Source organism: Trematomus bernacchii, unplaced genomic scaffold (assembly GCF_902827165.1).
Source record: "Trematomus bernacchii unplaced genomic scaffold, fTreBer1.1, whole genome shotgun sequence".
Taxonomy (NCBI): domain Eukaryota; kingdom Metazoa; phylum Chordata; class Actinopteri; order Perciformes; family Nototheniidae; genus Trematomus; species Trematomus bernacchii.
This window is the reverse complement of record NW_022988066.1, coordinates 6,201,971-6,220,539: the sequence shown is the minus strand read 5'-3', so window position 1 is coordinate 6,220,539 and position 18,569 is coordinate 6,201,971. Positions and strand designations below refer to the sequence as shown.

General features: G+C 40.8%; 1 protein-coding gene across 2 annotated transcripts in view; it reads right to left on the bottom strand.

The window, feature by feature from the left end:
* The window catches only part of dlc1 (DLC1 Rho GTPase activating protein), a 75,641-nt gene that overhangs the window by 51,073 nt on the left and 5,999 nt on the right, over window positions 1–18,569 (bottom strand). For both annotated transcript variants that reach the window (XM_034120684.1, XM_034120686.1), the window contains exons 2-4: window positions 18,285–18,419; window positions 16,587–16,706; window positions 3,328–3,361 (exon numbers count right to left, since the gene is read on the bottom strand). In XM_034120684.1, coding sequence (XP_033976575.1) covers window positions 3,328–3,361; window positions 16,587–16,706; window positions 18,285–18,419 — 289 coding nt within the window. The remainder of the gene's footprint in view (window positions 1–3,327; window positions 3,362–16,586; window positions 16,707–18,284; window positions 18,420–18,569) is intronic.

The window sequence follows — 18,569 nt, the reverse complement described above, 5'->3', positions numbered from 1 at the left end:
GAAGGCGCAGCCTGGTGCCTCTAACCTCAGCCACAATCAGGGAGAAAAAACCATATACCATTTTAGAACTGGGAATCGCTGTGAGCTGTTAACAAGCTCCAACACTGGTGAGAGAGAGAGAACTAGAAAGAGACACACAAGAGAGAGTTACACCTTCAGATTTTTCTGTTGCGAGTTGAGAAAGTTTGTTTGTAGCCCTTATTTAACCAGGTGAATCCCATTGAGATCAACGATCTCTTGATGTCAATTGCTTCCTGTAGCTTCAGCAAAACCAGTAACATTTTTACAGTTCAGGTAAATAATCTGTAATCAATAATGATTGTATATCACTAAGCCAAACAACATTGCAGGATTTATTTATAAGTGTTTATGACATTTGACAACTGAAGACCATGTCAATAACTTTTTATTAATACACAGTTGGCTGTGTAAAGTTGAACTAGAATTACAAACTTGTATGCCTACACCAAACTTTTAGGTTGCTGTTCCTATCATCCACCTCCCGCATCAGAAGTAGAGGTGAACCAATAGGGTCAAGTGTTTGGCTTGTTTGGTAGGACAACCGAAATTCAATCAATAATAAATCGATGTGAAATGTCTCAATGTCATGTACTGAGTCAATCTTGTATTTTTATCCACCACAGAGTAAAGCATTACAATTGAATATGAACAAGTTTCCTATCTTTTCTCCTAATCTGTCCTCTCTCTTTCTCACACACAAGGTAAACCTGTCAACGTCCAGGATGAGAGGATGTGAGGTCACAGAGCTAAACAAGCTGCCTCTGAAGATAAGCACTGACTGATTTCAAGACACCTCCATATAAATCTGCCTACACGTTTACCACATTTAGTATGTTCAAGCTTAAGACATCATTTGAAAGCTCAATAACTTTTCTTTCTCAAACCTTTCTTATTGTATGAAACAAAGAAGAAAATAAGACATTTGTAGTTTTCTCTTTTGCTTTATGGACCTCTCCATTGTCCATCAGTTTCCTCAATATGATCAGCCAGGAGATTTCCACAATAGACTTGAGAATGGTGACATTGAGACGCCTAGCTTCTAAGGAGTTCATTGGAACATATCTATAATCATGTTTACATCAGCCTATACCATCATACAGTGTAAATATACACTTTTTAAATCTGTCAAACCAACTACTTAAGTTTGATTTCAATATCGTACATGTGTATCAACTCACCCAGCACATTACATGCATCATCTCCTCGACCATGCCCAACCGATGATAAAGATCGTCATGCAAACTTGATGCATGACGGTCCTAATCATCTCCAGATGCTATGAAGTATGGAATAAGTTATGTCATTGCCATTCCAGTGCATGAGCACGCTGCAGGCCTCGTGGGGCTTAGGCTGCGTCACAGGAGCTCCATAAAAACACTTCTAAACAACAGGTTGTCAGTTGTAACTGCATGTAGACACATCCTCTTCGTGCAAAGGAAAGCTGTGACACTGACCACTCACCAAGGTACACCCAGCGCCGCAGGGAGGTCATCAACTGAGCCATTACAGAGAATCGGCTGTGGAAACTTCTTGTTGATCACTGGTGTGCTTCCGTTGTCACAGAGATAGTAAAATTAACCATGAATGAGCTGTCTTTCATGGCAGAGCAGCAGGAGTCTTAAGGGCATGGTGTGTGATGTAACACTGCAACAAATGTGTCATTCCCAGGGGCTTAAATGTTGGAGATACAGAGGGGGCTTTGAAGTGTCTCAATGAACACTGGGCTTTGTACTTCATCAAGTCCCCCAAAAGTCAGCCAACTCCCAATCGTACCCCCCCCCCCCCAACATCCAGAGTCCTGGGTTCCATCACACAGGCCCAGAGATGAAGGTTACATAACTTGCTTACAGGAAGTCAGACTGATTTAAATGAAGAAAAATGAACATGAACATTTGAGTCCTTTGAAGTAGGCGCAGTGCGTTTTTTGCAAGCTTTAGCGCGCTTGTTGAGTAGGCCAAAAGGTAGCGCTCAAAGATACACACACACACACACACACACACACACACACACACACACACACACACACACACACACACACACACACACACACACACACACACAACACACACACACACACACACACACACACACACACACACACACACACACACACACACACACACACACACACACACACACACACACACACACACACACACACACACACACACACACACACACACACACACACACACACCACACCCACACACCACACACACACACACACCACAACACACACACACACACACACACAACACACACACACCACACACACACACACACACACACACACACACACACTTCCTATGACATGTTTTCAGCAAGAGGCGGTAATTAGAGTGAGAGACAGAGCGAGGGTGAGTGAGGACTCCCAGCAGGATTTGAGAGAGGGGGGGGGGGGGATATGAATGCCTCGTCTCCACGTCGAACCACCTCTCTGGTATTGTTTACCAGTGGACTGACGACACAGGGGGGTGTTTAATGAACACTGCTCCCCTGCTGACTGTCTGAAAGTAGCTCTGTCCATCCATAGCTTCCTGATGACCCTGTGCATTACCGGCAGACTGCTGACAGAGAGGTCGCAGCCAATAAAGCGGGGCCAGTCTCTACACAGTGGGTGTGTTCTCACGATCAATTCGTAATAAAGTGCAAGAGGATGACGCAAGCAATGCTAAATAATGAGATTGCATTATTAATACTGTGAAAGCTATTTATCAGAAGGACGTCAGGTGAAGATTTATAACTGTAAGCTGACAAACGATACCCAAGTCAAGTCACATAAGCATGTGTGTATTTGGATGGACACATTTTAGTACAAATTCTTAGTTGTTTTCGATATAAGAATATTCTTTTGATCACTGGAACATCTCAAGAAAAGGTAAGTTCAAGATGAGGCCAAAAGGTAAATAAATACAGGTCAAGAGTTTTGGGCATCAGACACGACATCCAGTCTGGCTCTTATCTTCGAAAGGGCGACTAGCTTGATGGTTTTCAAGATGAGTCTAGGTTCTTATCTAAACTTGGATCCCGTGTCTGATAGAACCAGAGCCTGTCCTCCCCCATTCAACCCCTCCCTCCCCTTCTTCCTTCCTTGGCTCTTAATGTGAACACCGGACAAGGCTATCAATCAGAAAGTGTACGTCTGAAACGCAACAGACCAGACCTGACCAGAGCACTTTTTCCAAAAACACGTGACAAAATAGTGAAATAGAAATCTACCGATACGCAACTTAACACTAGTATTTGAGTGTTGAAATCTGTGAGTAGACTAAAGACACAAGAATGAATAAAAAAGCTAGGACTCACCAGCTTTTTCCGTCTCAGGAAGGGTAGAGGTGCTCTATGAACAAGAAGAGAACAACGATTAGAATTGAATGAGCATCATTATAAAAACATAAAGTTAAATGCCTTGATTTAGCAACCTCAAAATATGAAAACCAAGTACTTCTGCAGTTTGATGATATGGTGGTTACATTTTCAATCCCTTTGCATGTACTGCCTCCAAATCTCTGAACTTTTTTCATGTATGAGCATCAGGATACAGACAAGATTTCTGGGCGGGTTTCATGTGTGATTGTGTCCTATCCAGTCGGCCCATGAATGTGACTACAATAACCGAACAGATTATTAAGCAATGATTACAAATATCCCCATGTCCTGCCTTGCCCTCTTAAGAATGTGTTGCAGCACACACCAATAAGACACGTGTAGAAACACAATGTGCCATACAAAGAAACAGTGAGAACATTGGTCCTAAAACTCTGTAGGCATAGTTTTCCGATGCACAATCGTCATAATAACTGGTCACAGCAGATAACAAACCCAACAGAGACTTTTGAACAAATATCACATCATTAAGAGTCAGAGCACACAGCACATTCTCCTCTGATTCAATGTTGATCCAACCCTCATATAGGTAGTCTGGAGAGCAACACTGATAATATCGCACAACATATTTTGTTGCTGTAGTAGATTCCCATCATTCTACGTACGTAATATTCCCTTCTTTGGATTTGTTGTGAGTTTTTACTACTGCTTGAAAAGAGGGTTTTTAGTAAAGATGTAGCAGTCATGCTTCATATCATTGGCAAAGTGTGTGTGTGTTTGTATGTGTGTGTGTGCATGGCAGCAGTCAGTTGGAATGCAGAGTTCTTTCTTGCCTCTGACTTTTGACCTCAGGTTTCTTCGCTGACCCCCCCCACCCTGACCTGTTTTAATCCACACTCCCCTGGAACAGATCAGACAGGGCAGCGTACCTTCTCAACAGAATTGATCCACTTTCCACTTAGCCTTCGGTGTGCAGAATGTGTAAATATCCAATTTTTCTACTGATATTTTATACATAGCCTCCTCCATGTTTATTTTTGACCCTCAAGTCATTAAAGTGATGTAGCCGTGTCCTGCTGTGGCTACTTTAAAGCTTTTTAACCCCTATGATTCAGGACAGCAAAAGCCACACTGATTATCATGTTAAAGGAATAGTTTTGACATTCTGGGAAATATGCCAAAGGTCACCTCTATCTAATTGTAATTAAAATATGCCTACCACCACCCTTAAATCTCTTCTGGTTGCACAACAACCTCAAATGGACTCTTGACTGCTTTTGACCAATTAATAGTCCAGTTTCATCCAACAGGCCATAATACTATTAAACACCTGAACTTTTTAAAGAACATCCATAGACATTCATCCGTTTGCATTTTGCAAATTATTTATCTAATATATCATTCAATTGACTTGTATATAGAATCTTCTTGCACTATTTCTATTCTATTTTATTTGTATTTACATTCTTGCACATCTCCAAACATTCTCTTGCACTATTCTATGACCTATATATATGTTGCACTGTTGGAGGAGCCTGTGACCTACGTTTTTCATTGCCATATCTACAATGTAGCTAATGTGCAAATGACAATAAAGCCTTGAAACATGAAACTTGAAGCAGCTGGGATTGACTCCATTGATCTCTCTGTGAGCTGAAGGTATTCTTATGTTCCTTAGCATTTTGATTAATATAAGCTTTTTCGATTGACTTATTCCAAACAATATTTATTTCCCAAAATGAGTAAGTGAGTACACATTAAACTTTAGAAATCTAATTAACGTTGAGTAGTGTAGCTCTCTGGAATTTCTCCTTTACTTTCTGGGGTTGATAAACAGATCAAAATTAAGTTAAAGAGTGTTATATCCATTATACAGTAAATCATTTAGATTAGTACAGAATAAGACTGTTGAGCATGAATTAATTATTAAAAAGCAAATATTTGTCTCCAGGCCCTTTATCTCTTTAAGATCAAGAGAGTTCTTATATTTTATGATGAACCACCACAGGCATGAACAGTCTGCTGACATTGAACACAATGCCTTCTCTCATATGCAAGTTTGTTTTTGCTACCAAGTTGGGCGATTACCGCTGGATAAAATGTAGTCTTCGTCCCAATCTGTCTCGTTCAGATTTCATAGAAGCCAGTGGTTGAGCTTTTTGCGTATACAAACTTGATCTTAAATCTAAATCTTAAAGTGGTGCATCTTAGTCTTTATGTGTACCTTTATAAGTGTGTGAACATGCCTTTGTGTTTAATGTGTGGGCGCAAACAGCATTAATCACTTCATAGGTCACCATACAGACACAAGGTGCGTAAAATATCCCCTCTGGACAAATAGCTTTAACATTTATTGCTGATTAATGACCTATAAAAAGACACCAGGGAGAGGCCAGAGACTCCCACTCACTCCCCCGTCACCAAATCTCCAGCACAAACAGAACAACAACAGTGAGGTGAAATCAGAGACTGATTTATATTCAGTGCTGTTTCAGCTGTTGGACTGAAGTTATACTAGCAGTGTCCTCGCTGCATATACATGTGTGCAAAACAAAAGATATTCTGTAAAGACAACACTAACAACTTGTTTTGATTTTGACATTTATCAATTACATATAATAAGTTCCCGCATGCTAACAGGTAACACTGTATTTTCAAAAAAAGTGTATTAATCCGCTGATGAGAATAGTCACTTCCAAATATCTTAAATACTTAATATTTTAAATACTTAGATTATATTTAGGAATAGGCTCTGGGCTGAGTGCCAGAGAAAATGTAGGGAAGTCTGAGAGTAACAAGAGTCAGACAGATGGACTAACATCTTGCCTGGGTTTAGTCTTTTTGTAGGATTTCTTTAAAATAATAAGACTATCGGATATAACCAGCTTTATCCTTTAAGTATGTTATGACACATTGAGATTTAACCTCACATAGTAGGCTACCCTTTCTGTACTTTAATTATCAGCTACTTTTGCAAAACCCTGCAAAAAGAATAGTCTTGAATATGTGAAACAACATGTGAGGTCTGTGTTGCATTTCTGCTTAGCACTAACAAGACATTTCAGTTGACCAGTGTGCGCCCTTCCTATTGTGTAAACACCACACCACGGGTTCCTGTCAATGACCCATGAAGTCACTTACACAGTGTAAATCTCACCTTCACATAATTTTCTGTTTTCCCTCATAATAGCAATTACAGCTGAATAAATGTGAGTGAGAGACCACAGAGCTTGACAAGAATGTGAATGAATGGGTACCAGCAAGTACCAGTGTTTTCACAGCACCACGGTCACATATTTTCCCGATGGTTAACGGTGTTTCCCCTAACATGCCACAGTGCAGGTTGTCCCAGTGTGGGGTTGTTCGGGCCGTGTCAGGTGTCCACTGGGGAGCTGTAGGCTGCAGAGCTCAGAGCGTCAGCTGCCTCATTTACTGCCACTAATTTACTGGAAGTGGGTTGCGTGGGCGACACAGGGGGTATGGTATGTGTTTGCTTTACACATGTCTGTATATATATATATATATATATATATATATATATATATATATATATATATATATATATATATATATATATATATATAAGTAGGGCTGAGGGTTGTTTGGAAGCGTTAAATACTTTAGAATCACTATGTCTAAAGTTACACAATGACAAAAACATTAAACCCATAATATTCCCTTTTAAAGATACATCATGTTTACATTGAGCGAAAATATACAAAACAAAGCCTCCATGTTGTCTACAGCTTTACTTTTACCTTTCATAGATTTTGGTATTAGAGGCTACTAACAAATAAAAATGATTGAGGTTTAATACAGAGCCATTGTAACAAATACGATTTTAGTTTTCCGTCCTGGACCCAGTGCACACATTGTGTACAGCTGTGTGAACACGTTGTTCTGTGTGAGTGAGTTAGTCAGATATGTTAAGCAAACCATTGGCATGTGGCTCTTGCACAACAAATCCCAGCAGTCCACCATGCCTCTCTCAACCCCCCCACCACCCTCTCACCTCCGGCCTCCCTCATGCACTACAGCTGCAGTAGGTGTATGTGTGTGTGTGTGTGTGTGTGTGTGTGTGTGTGTGTGTGTGTGTGTGTGTGTGTGTGTGTGTGTGTGTGTGTGTGTGTGTGTGTGTGTGTGTGACCACCCATGGTCTGTCCTGGCCAAGGATTAGGGGGCTCAGGCTAACCCAAACCTTTTTCTCCACCACTTAAAGCAAATGGCTAAATTGGTGCAGATGGCTTATGGTCAGGTAAGCTGGCGGCCCCGGCACTAGACGTATAAGGTAACTGTGTGTGATAGCGGAGGACAGACATTGTGTGTGTGTGTGTGTGTGTGTGTGTGTGTGTGCACGCCTGTCCAGGGCCTTTGGAGATGTTATCTGGAGCTCATTTCTGTTTTTGACTGGCATGAATGTGCTCTTTCTGCCCTGCACTTATACAAGAATTTATTCTCCATGCTCCGTCGACCCCCGAGTGCACGTGTGCAGAGAAACGTGGGAAAAAATGTCATTGTAGCCTTCAACCCCCCCCCCCCCCCACCTTATACTTTCTCCCCGCACGCCCTTTCCACATTTTAATAGTTTCCATATGTCAAAAAGTGTGTCAACAGGAAGTGATGTGATGACTTGGTGTAATGATGCGTTGGAACATTTCCTGTAGAAGATGTATATTAGTGTCCAGATGTTGGTTTTAACCGATATTTCAAAAGAAAACAACTTTCTAGGAAATTTGGTGAAATGTCTCAGTAACATGTACTGACGTCTTGTGTAATGCTTGATGCCAAGGTGAACATATTTTTGAATTGGTGCACTTTTGGTCTGTTGGAGTAAGTTGTGAAGAGGTTAATGATTTTACCATACGCACTGTGTACTCAATTACACACACAGAGAACGTCAGCTGAGGCCAGGTTCTTCCGCTCGACCTTGAGTTGTGAGATATGTTCTGTGTGGGGCAAGGTTGGCTTAAAAAGAGTGAGAAAAGTGGATATGCACACAGATAGACACATATTTGTCTTTGTTTACAAGAGTAAGCCGAAGCAACAGGCTTCTGGTTTCGGGCAGTGTCTGGTGGGGTTTAGTGCTGAGCCCCTGGAGCATACACTGTGGACTGGCCCTTGGAATCCATCACCGGAAGAGAAAAACACTTAACTTGTCTGACCAAAAGAGTCTTCCCCCCAAAAGGGAAACCAACAGATCATCCTCACACTTTACCCCTTAGGTCATCTGTGAAGGTAGTAAAGCTTGCTCTTGTGCATAAATAGAAATGTTCATCTTTATAATGTCTAACTTTAGATCAAAGCTTACCTACTGTAACAATAGCTGTATCTGCATAACCACCCCCAAAACATTTGGTTGATATTTTGTATATCTATTAATGATTCATGCATTACCAGTACTAAAAAAGGCAAACCACTAAATAATGCCATGAGAAAAAGTATAAAATTAAGTCTAACCCTTTTTTTGATGACGTATATTTTCACAAGCAAAATATGTGTTATACTGAAGTCTCTCCTTTCCACGCTGTTTTAATTCTCTATACACACAATAGTTAAATTCAGATTACAACCTCATTAACACTGAATATAAAATATAGAATCCAATCCTCATCAATCCATTGTCCACTATAGGTTTATCCTTCAGAAAAAAGCTTTTCTTTATTATGTTACCAAGAAGCTCCACAAGTGGTTTTAAACACATCGAGTCAAAAGTTTAAAAATAGATGCCAAAACAAATGGGACTGTTTTATTACTGTTGTTCTATTCCCGTCTCATTACTCTGATTAAAGGACAAAATGTGTCACCTGTTTCCTCCAAGTTAAATGTGTGGCTTATGGAGCAGAGTTAACAGGGATAAGTCTTATGATCCCTACTGCACTAACAATGCTAGCCTGTGGATTAGCCGCTGACATTTTTGGGCGAAAGCAGAGAGTGGGTTAACAACACAGAGGGATTAGACTGTCCTCTGCAGAAGAAGTTGGAGGCCCCACAGCCAGGGCTCGAGCTTAAGGACCTCCCGTCGTCCCGGGGCCGAAATAAATCGGGTCGGGGAGGATACAAATTAATTTTGGGACGAATTTGGGACGAGAGTTAAAATAAAAATACCCTGCTAACTCTACTACGAACGGCGATGAAAATGAAACTGACTGCACGTTTTGTGTAGCACACAGTTATTAAACCTCCTTGTCAACATAAACACACACAAAGCATTTAGCAACCCGCGAAATACACACACACACAGTACGTATAGCTACAGCTGTCAGCCAGCCGTACAGCTGTGATGTAACTACAATTTTTTTACCCCGGAGCGGTGCGGAGAAACGAAACTTAACTTATGAAGCAGCTTTTGACGGCGCGCTATGCATGGGGCACCCGAGAGGGGGTTTCCAGACATGTCATTGCAGCTGAGATGAGAACTCTCCATCGCATGTAGTCCTTAGCAATATGCTGCGCCTCTCCCCATGTAGGGATGGGTACCGAGCCCCGGTATTAAACGGGCCCCGGGCCGGAATTATTAAAGACAGTGGTAGAGACATATATGTCATATGTATTATTGCTACATGAACATTATGTTGCAGTTTTAGTTTCGCCAACTCCGTTTCTAATATGCAATAAGACTACAAAATGCGTCTATGATGTATTTTCGATCTTATTTTCGATCTTTCCAATCCAGACGAGAGAGCTCTCCTGTGTGCGAGGGGGCGGGGCAGTTTGTAAAGGTCTCCTGACTGTGTTACAGACTGTCATCCTGGTTAGTGGTTACTCTGGGTTCTGTCTTGAGGACAGTGTTGGATTTTGTTGTTAATCGGATGGGACTTGATTGGATTCAATATTAGAGCAACTTTCTCGCTTGTGTGTTTTTTTTAAATATATTTGGCCTTTGTTTATGTGTTTGACTGATTGACTCAAATAAAAAGGTTGATGAATTATCATCTAATGATTTGTATGATGTTTTATTTATGTTAAAGGTCACTTTGAATGATTTTAACTAATGATAATGTAGAAAAACAAATATTTTAAATTCGGGACGGTCCACATTAATTTCGGGACGGCTTAGATTGTATTTCGGGACGGTTCCGGGAGGATGGTGAAAAAAGTTAGTCGAGAGCCCTGCCCACAGCAGACACCAAGCTTACTGACTTACGAGAAGGACCGGTGGTTGAGACCTTGCAGGGTTATAATGTTGTGAGATATACTAAAGAATGCACACTCTTGACCATCTGCTTTACAGGGCACTGCATCGGCTGGTAAGCTAAACACTGAATGTTGGCTAAACATTACTACAAACACACTTTGTGGACATGAACAGTTTCACGTGTCACAATACAGATATTAAAGTGGACCTATCATGCTATATTTAAATTATATATTGTAGGGCCATACCTATATAAGGTATATTTATACGTTTCTGTTTTCAAAATACCAAACAGATCATGCATTTTAGCCATGCCTCATTTCGCTCTATGTGCTGTTTGCTGTCTACGGGTCTGATTCTGCTGACCACGCCCCCCTGCAGGAGAGGGTAGCCGTGCTCTGATCAGCTGCTGGGCTGTCAGAAGAGGGGGAGAAAAAGAGATCTCCGTCCTCCGTGTTTTATTATATAGAGTCGTTATTCATTTGTTTTAAAGCTCAATAAATAACAAAGAAGACCTTTGACCGGCACTTTTCAAATTTTGTCCGGAAGATTTCAACTTTAACGGACATCTTGACCGGCGAAAGAAACTGAAACTGAAACTCTGCCGCACGGTCCCCTCGTTCCTTGGAAGAGGCGGAGAGGTGGGTGTTTGTCATCTGCTGGTGGACTAACCGGAAGGGAATTACAGTGCTTGCCTCGACGGGGAGGGATTGCATTGAATTAAAGCAGCAGGAGCAAACGCTTGCCTCGGGGAGGGAGAAAAAAAAGCCACAGCGGAGAATAAACAGAAGGGTAACCATGGTAACTATGGGCGGGAAGTCTTCTTCGCTGCTTTTGTGGCAGACTACAGCGCCACTTACAGGCCTGGCATATGTACTACAGCGTCTCCAGCGCTTTCGAGCGGCAATGGCCGGCCGTGGCCCAACCCCACATTCCCCTGATAGGTGGAGAGTTGGCCCAATAGCCGTAGCGCCACTTCTGTGACGACATAGAAGTGTTCAAATCTGGATCAGTTTTTATCAGATCCGTTGCAGCCCCTTTTTTAGAGATTTGGGTATGGAGGAAAATAGAGAGGGTTGTGTTTTCTGATACTTGGTGAGTTCCCTGGAACACCGGGGACACATATTCATGTATAAAAGACGTACAAAAGTGCATTTTGCATGATAGGTCCCCTTTAAGCTAAATAAAAAATCCTTCCATAATTATTCCTTACACTGAAGGCAAAGCTGATCGATTGGATTGAGACACTCAGGTTTTATTTGGCAAAGATAATGCAACTTCAAGGCAACCACGAATTAAAGAACACATAATCAAAAATTAAAATGTTAACAGATGTTACAATTAAAACCCTAAATCAAAAGCTTGAATGAGTGTTGGCCTAAATTGCACCTGGTTTTACAATACATTCCTGTGTGCATGTTTCAGCATCTATGAATTTGTGTGTGTGTGCGTGTGCACGCTTTTGAGAATACATTTGGTTTGTTTGTTCCTTTTGTGATTTATGGAGGTTCATTATCATTGGGCTGCAGGGGTGTTTCCAGATGCCTGCATTATTCAGTCACCCTTAAGATTTACTGTCAACAACTAACATCATCCTACAACTATGCCTGTTACTGTCTACTTTACGTAATAGATGTGCGTTACGCTTCATTGACTCAGTGCGTGCCTTTTACACTACAAACATGTACTCGTTAGCAACGAACACAGCACAGTGATGTTTTCATGTTGGATGAAGTACTATGATTAATTTAAGTTTGGAAAAAAAAACACATGGAGCCATGAATGGGGATGAAGCTGAAAAGATTTAGGCGATTTTAGAGTATGTTGTCATAAAAACAAACAGAAAGAGTTGCCATTGAGTACAGTGGTGTCAACAAATTAATTTGAAGTTTGACTTCCACAGAAGATGCTTGAACTTAAAATGTTTTTTTGTCAAACAATTAAGCATATTTCAAATCAATTTGAGAAATGATGCAGTATGCACACTGATGCAGGCTGAAACATGTACATACACTTTTCATGATGCCATGTTTTGGCTTTGTGTTTAACTTTGTTGTTTTATGAGACTTTGCCAACTATAATAAAAAAATATATATATGTATTCTGTATTCCCTTCTTTATACTGTTCCTTGATAGTTTTATGGAATGGCTATAGCCTTGAATCTACACGATAAACAAGACTTCCTTGTGGGGGTTGATGAGAAGTTAATTTTGCACATCCTGTTCCAAACACAAGCCTTTTCTTTTTTCATACCCTCTTTTTTCAAACCCCAGCAGGTCTGTGTTTGTCTCCTTGTTACAGCTGTGCTCAGCAGAGGAGTGACCTTGGGGACAATTACACCACACAAAGCGGATAGCGTGGCCATGACTAGAGCCACTACTGGCAGCCCTTGTCGGACTGAATGGAGGTTGGCTCCATAGTTCACTAACTCATTATGGCCCTCAACAATCTTTTAGCCAAATAAGTTAGTGGAATGTAGGCAAACATAATAATGCCTGCTGCACATGGTGTTGACTATTGACCTAGGACGGGTAAGACAGAGAGTCTGGAAGCCAATTTAATGATTAATAAAAACCAGTGAAAGTAGAAAAATGTTGAGTCTTTTATCTCTGTGGGACATTGGGAAGGTGTGGTTTGAATAAAGGATGTTTGGGGACTCTGAGGCTGCCAAACCGGAACAAAGAGGAAGGACAGAGCAGAGATCTTTTAGTGACCTTAGCACGCAAACCACAGCACTTCTATTGTCTGCCCAACTACAGACAGATAAAGAGCGACGAACATTCATCATCAGCTGATAGGGAATAAAGTATTTCTGACATTTTAAAATAAAAATATCTCTCAATCAATCATCTCACGAATATCTCTTGAATCCAGACATGGAAACTCCGGACATTGGTAATCTGGTACTTTCAGAATTCCCTGTCAAACAGCGGCAAAACAATCTATGGAGATGACACAGGTTGTGTTTGGAACGCTGTTGTCATAGAGACATAATACAGATCCAAAAATGGGGTCAAAGGACACCCTGGAATGTTTACCAAAGAAGATGAGGGCAGAGCCTTCCTGGACACCATACAGTGTATGACAGACAGCCATGGTCTGTGACTTTGAGGGGACTCGGGGTCTGTCTTTCTGGTGGGAACCCTCCGCACTGAGGGTGACTGATGTGTTGTTTCCGACTGTAACATTTAGAGGAAGGTGGTCAGGGGTCAGCAGCCTCCACCCGCCTCTGTGGCTTGGCACATCCTTTGCAGCTATGGAGCTCTAAAAATAGAGTCGCATAACAAATGGTTTTGACACCACGCATACCTTAGGCGCTAAAGATTATACTCAAAGACACATTAATGATCACTAATACTGCTATGAAGGGCAATTATACAAATCCTTAAAAAAATAATACGCCACCACTACAAAAGATGGGAAATAATTAAATCACAGAATGGAATCTGTCTGTGAAAAAATATAATTACAGTTGAAACTATTTATTAAAACTGTTGAGTTTATCAAAAACTCAACAGTTTTCGGCAACACCAAAAAAACATTATAGATATGTATTGTTTCAGATTCTTAAATATGTTTATTTTTCTATTTTTTATTGTTTGATGTGATTGTAAATTGACTGGACACAAAACAGTAGGACATGGGAGAAAACAAAACATTTGACAACCTTACCTTTAGCCTGAGCAATTTTGTCTTTTGTTTCACATTTTATAGAAAAATCAATAAAGAGTTAGTTTCAACCCTAAATATGATATACAGCCAAATCAATAGACAACTGAGTCTATAAACCAAATAAAAGCCACCTGTTGCAACACAACAATGCACATAAAATAAAAGTGCAAGACACCAGCTACACTAAGCAAGTAATAAGAACTTGCCAACAAAAACACTCTGGGGCAAAGAATAGCCGTTCCACCAAGAGAAAAAACACCTGCTGTGGCACAACATCCGCTAGATGTTAGCCCCACATTCGATGCAAGAATAACAGCCACCTGCTGAAAGCTAACAATAGCCACCAGAGCCAGGATTCTATTCACTTGAACCCAATGCCTTCTCCACTGCAGAGAGGGCACAACACTGCCTAGTGAGTGTCCACTCATCAAAAACGTAAACAGTCACATAGCATCACTTCATTTTTTATCGGTGGGACAGAAAGGACAGAACAACACAAGTGTGTGCTCAGTACGATCACACCAAAGTGACAGCGAGTGCCAGGATGTGTTGGGGACAGTAAGAACACACACACGCACTATCCTAAATGTTTTTGGTTACACTGTAAAAAAGGTCCACACTCTATTCATTTAGTTTTACTTCTTGGATCTCTCCTAATAAATTACAGAAGTGTCTAGAGAAGCAATTTCTGTGTTGATGTTTCCTATAAAACAGGTTGCCCTTACCATTGTCTTGCCAAAAAGATACATGTTGTTTGCTGTCCTGTGTAAACTTGCAAATACCTCTTGTAATGATGGATGTCAAGACACGTTCAATGCAACATATGCTAATGCTTGTGAGAAATCTAGGTAGCACAGAGCCAGTGATTTGTTTTTTCTATTTTCAAGACTGTCTTTATATGTAGCACTCAGTATATTGGATTACATTCTGTTCATAGCAAAAGCTTTGTTTTCACTAAATTATAAAGTATTTTGTGTGTTTAATAACTGGATTGTGTGGGACATTTATAATGTTATAATTGTTTTTAAAATAAATGTGTTAAAGTTTATTTCTTAGAACAAAGTACTATTTTATACATTAATTAATTATTATTCTGTGTTTGAATAATGTATTATATTCTCATCTTGTACAACACAACCTTGATGTCTGGTTGAATGAAAACCTCAACCCCGGTTCTTCCACAAAACGCCTTGTGTTTACATCATTTAAAGGATTTGTATTGTCTCGCTAAAAAGATTAGGTGGGCATCCCAACACTTTAAGATTGAAAGGACTCAACAGTCCCTTCAACTATTAACCACTGCGAATCCCCTTCATGGAGTCATCATCTCTTTGGCCTCAATCAATCACCCCGCAGGGCCTCCACTGTAAAAAGCCTCCTATTAGGCGCAGTGAAAGCACTGTTTACCCAAGCTTAGTGAGTTACCTTGGGTTACTGCATGGAATGAAGGCTGTGGTAACAGTTGACCACAGACATCACACATCACAGAACATGGTGCTCTGTTTCCCTAAAAGTAACCGTCACACATGCATGAAATATTGTTTTCCTTCGAGACAGCATAAGAGTTGTGACGTTCAACAAGACAAAGCAATGTCAACAAGGAATTGCGAGAGATAAGTCAAGAATGTGAGAATTTCATCAAGGAACACTGATATTTCCACAGGTTGCAATGTTTTGTTCTAGCTAGATAAGAGAATTGTTGTGGATCTGAAACATCCTGTTCCCGGTTTAGGGATATCTTAGGGATATCTTATTATGCATCACCACATCATAAGATAAAAACAGGTGAACACAGTTTTTTTTTTTACATTTGTGTTCAAACTATTTTAAGCTTCCTTGAGGTTTCAGTCCACTGGCTACCGGCCTTGTTCGCTTTGCCCTGTATCTGAAGGCAATAGCAAAGGAAGCTGACAAAGTCATTAAGTGAGCAAGAAGGCGGTTTGAAGACGCACGTCTCACTTGAAGCGTGTCCCCCCTCGCTCCCCCCTTGCCCTGGCTTTTCACCCGTAGAGCCCCTTTCTGACCCCTTTGTTGGGGCGAAGAGGTCTAGATCTTTGGAACCAGCTAATTATAGAGTTTAAACGTCTGCTTGGTTAAGCCCTGAGTGCCCGAGGACATTCCTACAACTGGGTGTTTCACTACAAGTCTGTGTGTGTGTGTGCTCCCTCTAAGTTTGATTTATTTAAACTTTCAAAACATTTATTTTCTATCAGTTAAGATATAATACAAAACAAATACAAATAAAAGGGAAGGAAAGAAAGCCAAAAAGGGATTAAAGAACAAATGTGAGGTATGATGTCTTAATGTGTCTATCAAGCTGTTCATAGTTAAGATATGCGATGTGCAATCTTTCCAAATGTGTCATCTCATGACCTGATGATTCATGTTTAGATATACAGTATATTGGTATATCTTAGAGATCTGACTTACCCCACTTTTAGGTATTGCTCCAAGGGCTGGGGTATATTCTGAGGTGGAAGCAGCAGGAAGGTATGGATGGGGCGGGCTTCGTGATGCTGCTGGGACAGATCCAGCCTCAAATCCCTGCGCCTTTGAAAGATAAAGATTACAATATAGGCATTACATCGCAAAAAACTGTTTTATCCCTTTTATTCAAGTATTGCTTCAAAGATGATCAAGAGCATAGTTTTATAAATGTAGAGTACACTACACAGTGCATCAGGAGGTCATTGATATAGAGCAGGGGTCGGCAACAGGCGGACCGCGGTCCGGATCCGGACCCAGACGCCGACCTATACAGACCCGGACCTATAATCAATACATTAATAGGGGAATTCAATTTTGACGGGGCGATTCTATTTTAACCGCTGCCGACAGGGGGCGAAAGAGACGAGTGAGCGATACAGGGAGAGAAACACAGAAGAGACGAGAGAGCGGCAGAGAGAAGCGGAGAGGAAAGTGAGTGAAGAGAATAATTAGCGATACAGGGAGGGAAGCGGAGAGGAGAGTGAACAGGCGTGTTAGCGGCAGACAGGGAGAGACAAATAAATACACATGGCGCTCTCCAAGAAGAGGAAAGTGGACAGTGAGAACAGAGCTTTTAACCCTGAGTGGACGGACTCATTCATGTTCATCCTGCCCACTGGGAACACAGAACCAGTGTGTCTCATTTGTTCAGAGACCGTAGCGCTCATTAAAAGTGCCAAAACGCCACTATGAGACAAAACACAAAGTGTTTGACCAAACATTCCCTCTCAAGTCAGAACTGAGGTCACAAAAAATAAGCAGTCTCAGAGCCCAATATGATCAGTCCACCAGGATCTAAATTAAAACTAAACATCGTTCCAGGGCAGGCTAACCGAGGCTAACCAATGAGCACCTGCATGTGTGTATGAGAATGGACCTGACACCATTTCAGCCCAGATTTAAACTCCTGGCGGGACAAGCTCAAGCTCAATTCTCGCACTGAATTAAAAAAAAAGTGAGTGAGGGACTGCAATATAAGAGGGAAAGAAAGAGAAACTTTAAAACTGTTCAATTGTTATGATGTGTAAAGACTGATATTGTTCTATAATCGGCTGAAACTGTTAAGTCATGATGTGAAACGGTTAACAAAGAAAAAGGGAAACTCAAGCTGCGGCTACACTTTATTTTATTTATCTAAAATTAAGCACTTTTAAGATGCACATATTTTCAAAAGCTATTTTATTTATTTTCTCCTATTTTATTTTTAAATGCAGCCTGAGAGGAACATTACACATATCCACAGTATTTTACTGTATATCTGTATAGTTCAATGTTAATTGACAATAAATATTGTTGTTTATGAATTGTACTTTCTTTATTTGATTGGCAGTCAGTTGTTGATTACATGCAGACGTTGATAAAGCTACAGGCTACTTCAATATATATCACACTAATTCATAAAGCAACTTAGACATTTTGATGTTCCGGACCTTTGCATGGGGAGATTTTCTCTAACTGGACCTCGTTGAATTTTAGTTGAATACCCCTGATATAGAGTGTCCATAGGCATTGCTAAGCCTCAAAATGGCCAATAAAGGAGAAAATACTCTAGATAAAGGACAACATAAAATATTGAATAAACATAGGAAATGTAAAATAATTGTATAAAGAGTAACAGCAGGGTAACATGCAGGTGTGTACCAGCAGCTGTCTGCGATGGAGGGTCGGCGTGCTGCCCATGGAGGAGGTGGCGCAGAGGGCATTCTCAATTTCCTGGTCCAACTGGTCCAGCTTCATCAGCAGCAACACCATTGAGTCCAAACGAGCATGCTCACGCTGAATAAACAAGACAAATCACAAGAAACAAATATGAACATTGCATCGTATGTGATTGTATGTCATAAACGTGTAGAGACACCAACAATCTGTATTCATCCTGATCAATAAGTAAGAGCCTTGCATTGCGACTCTGCCCCCATGCACAAG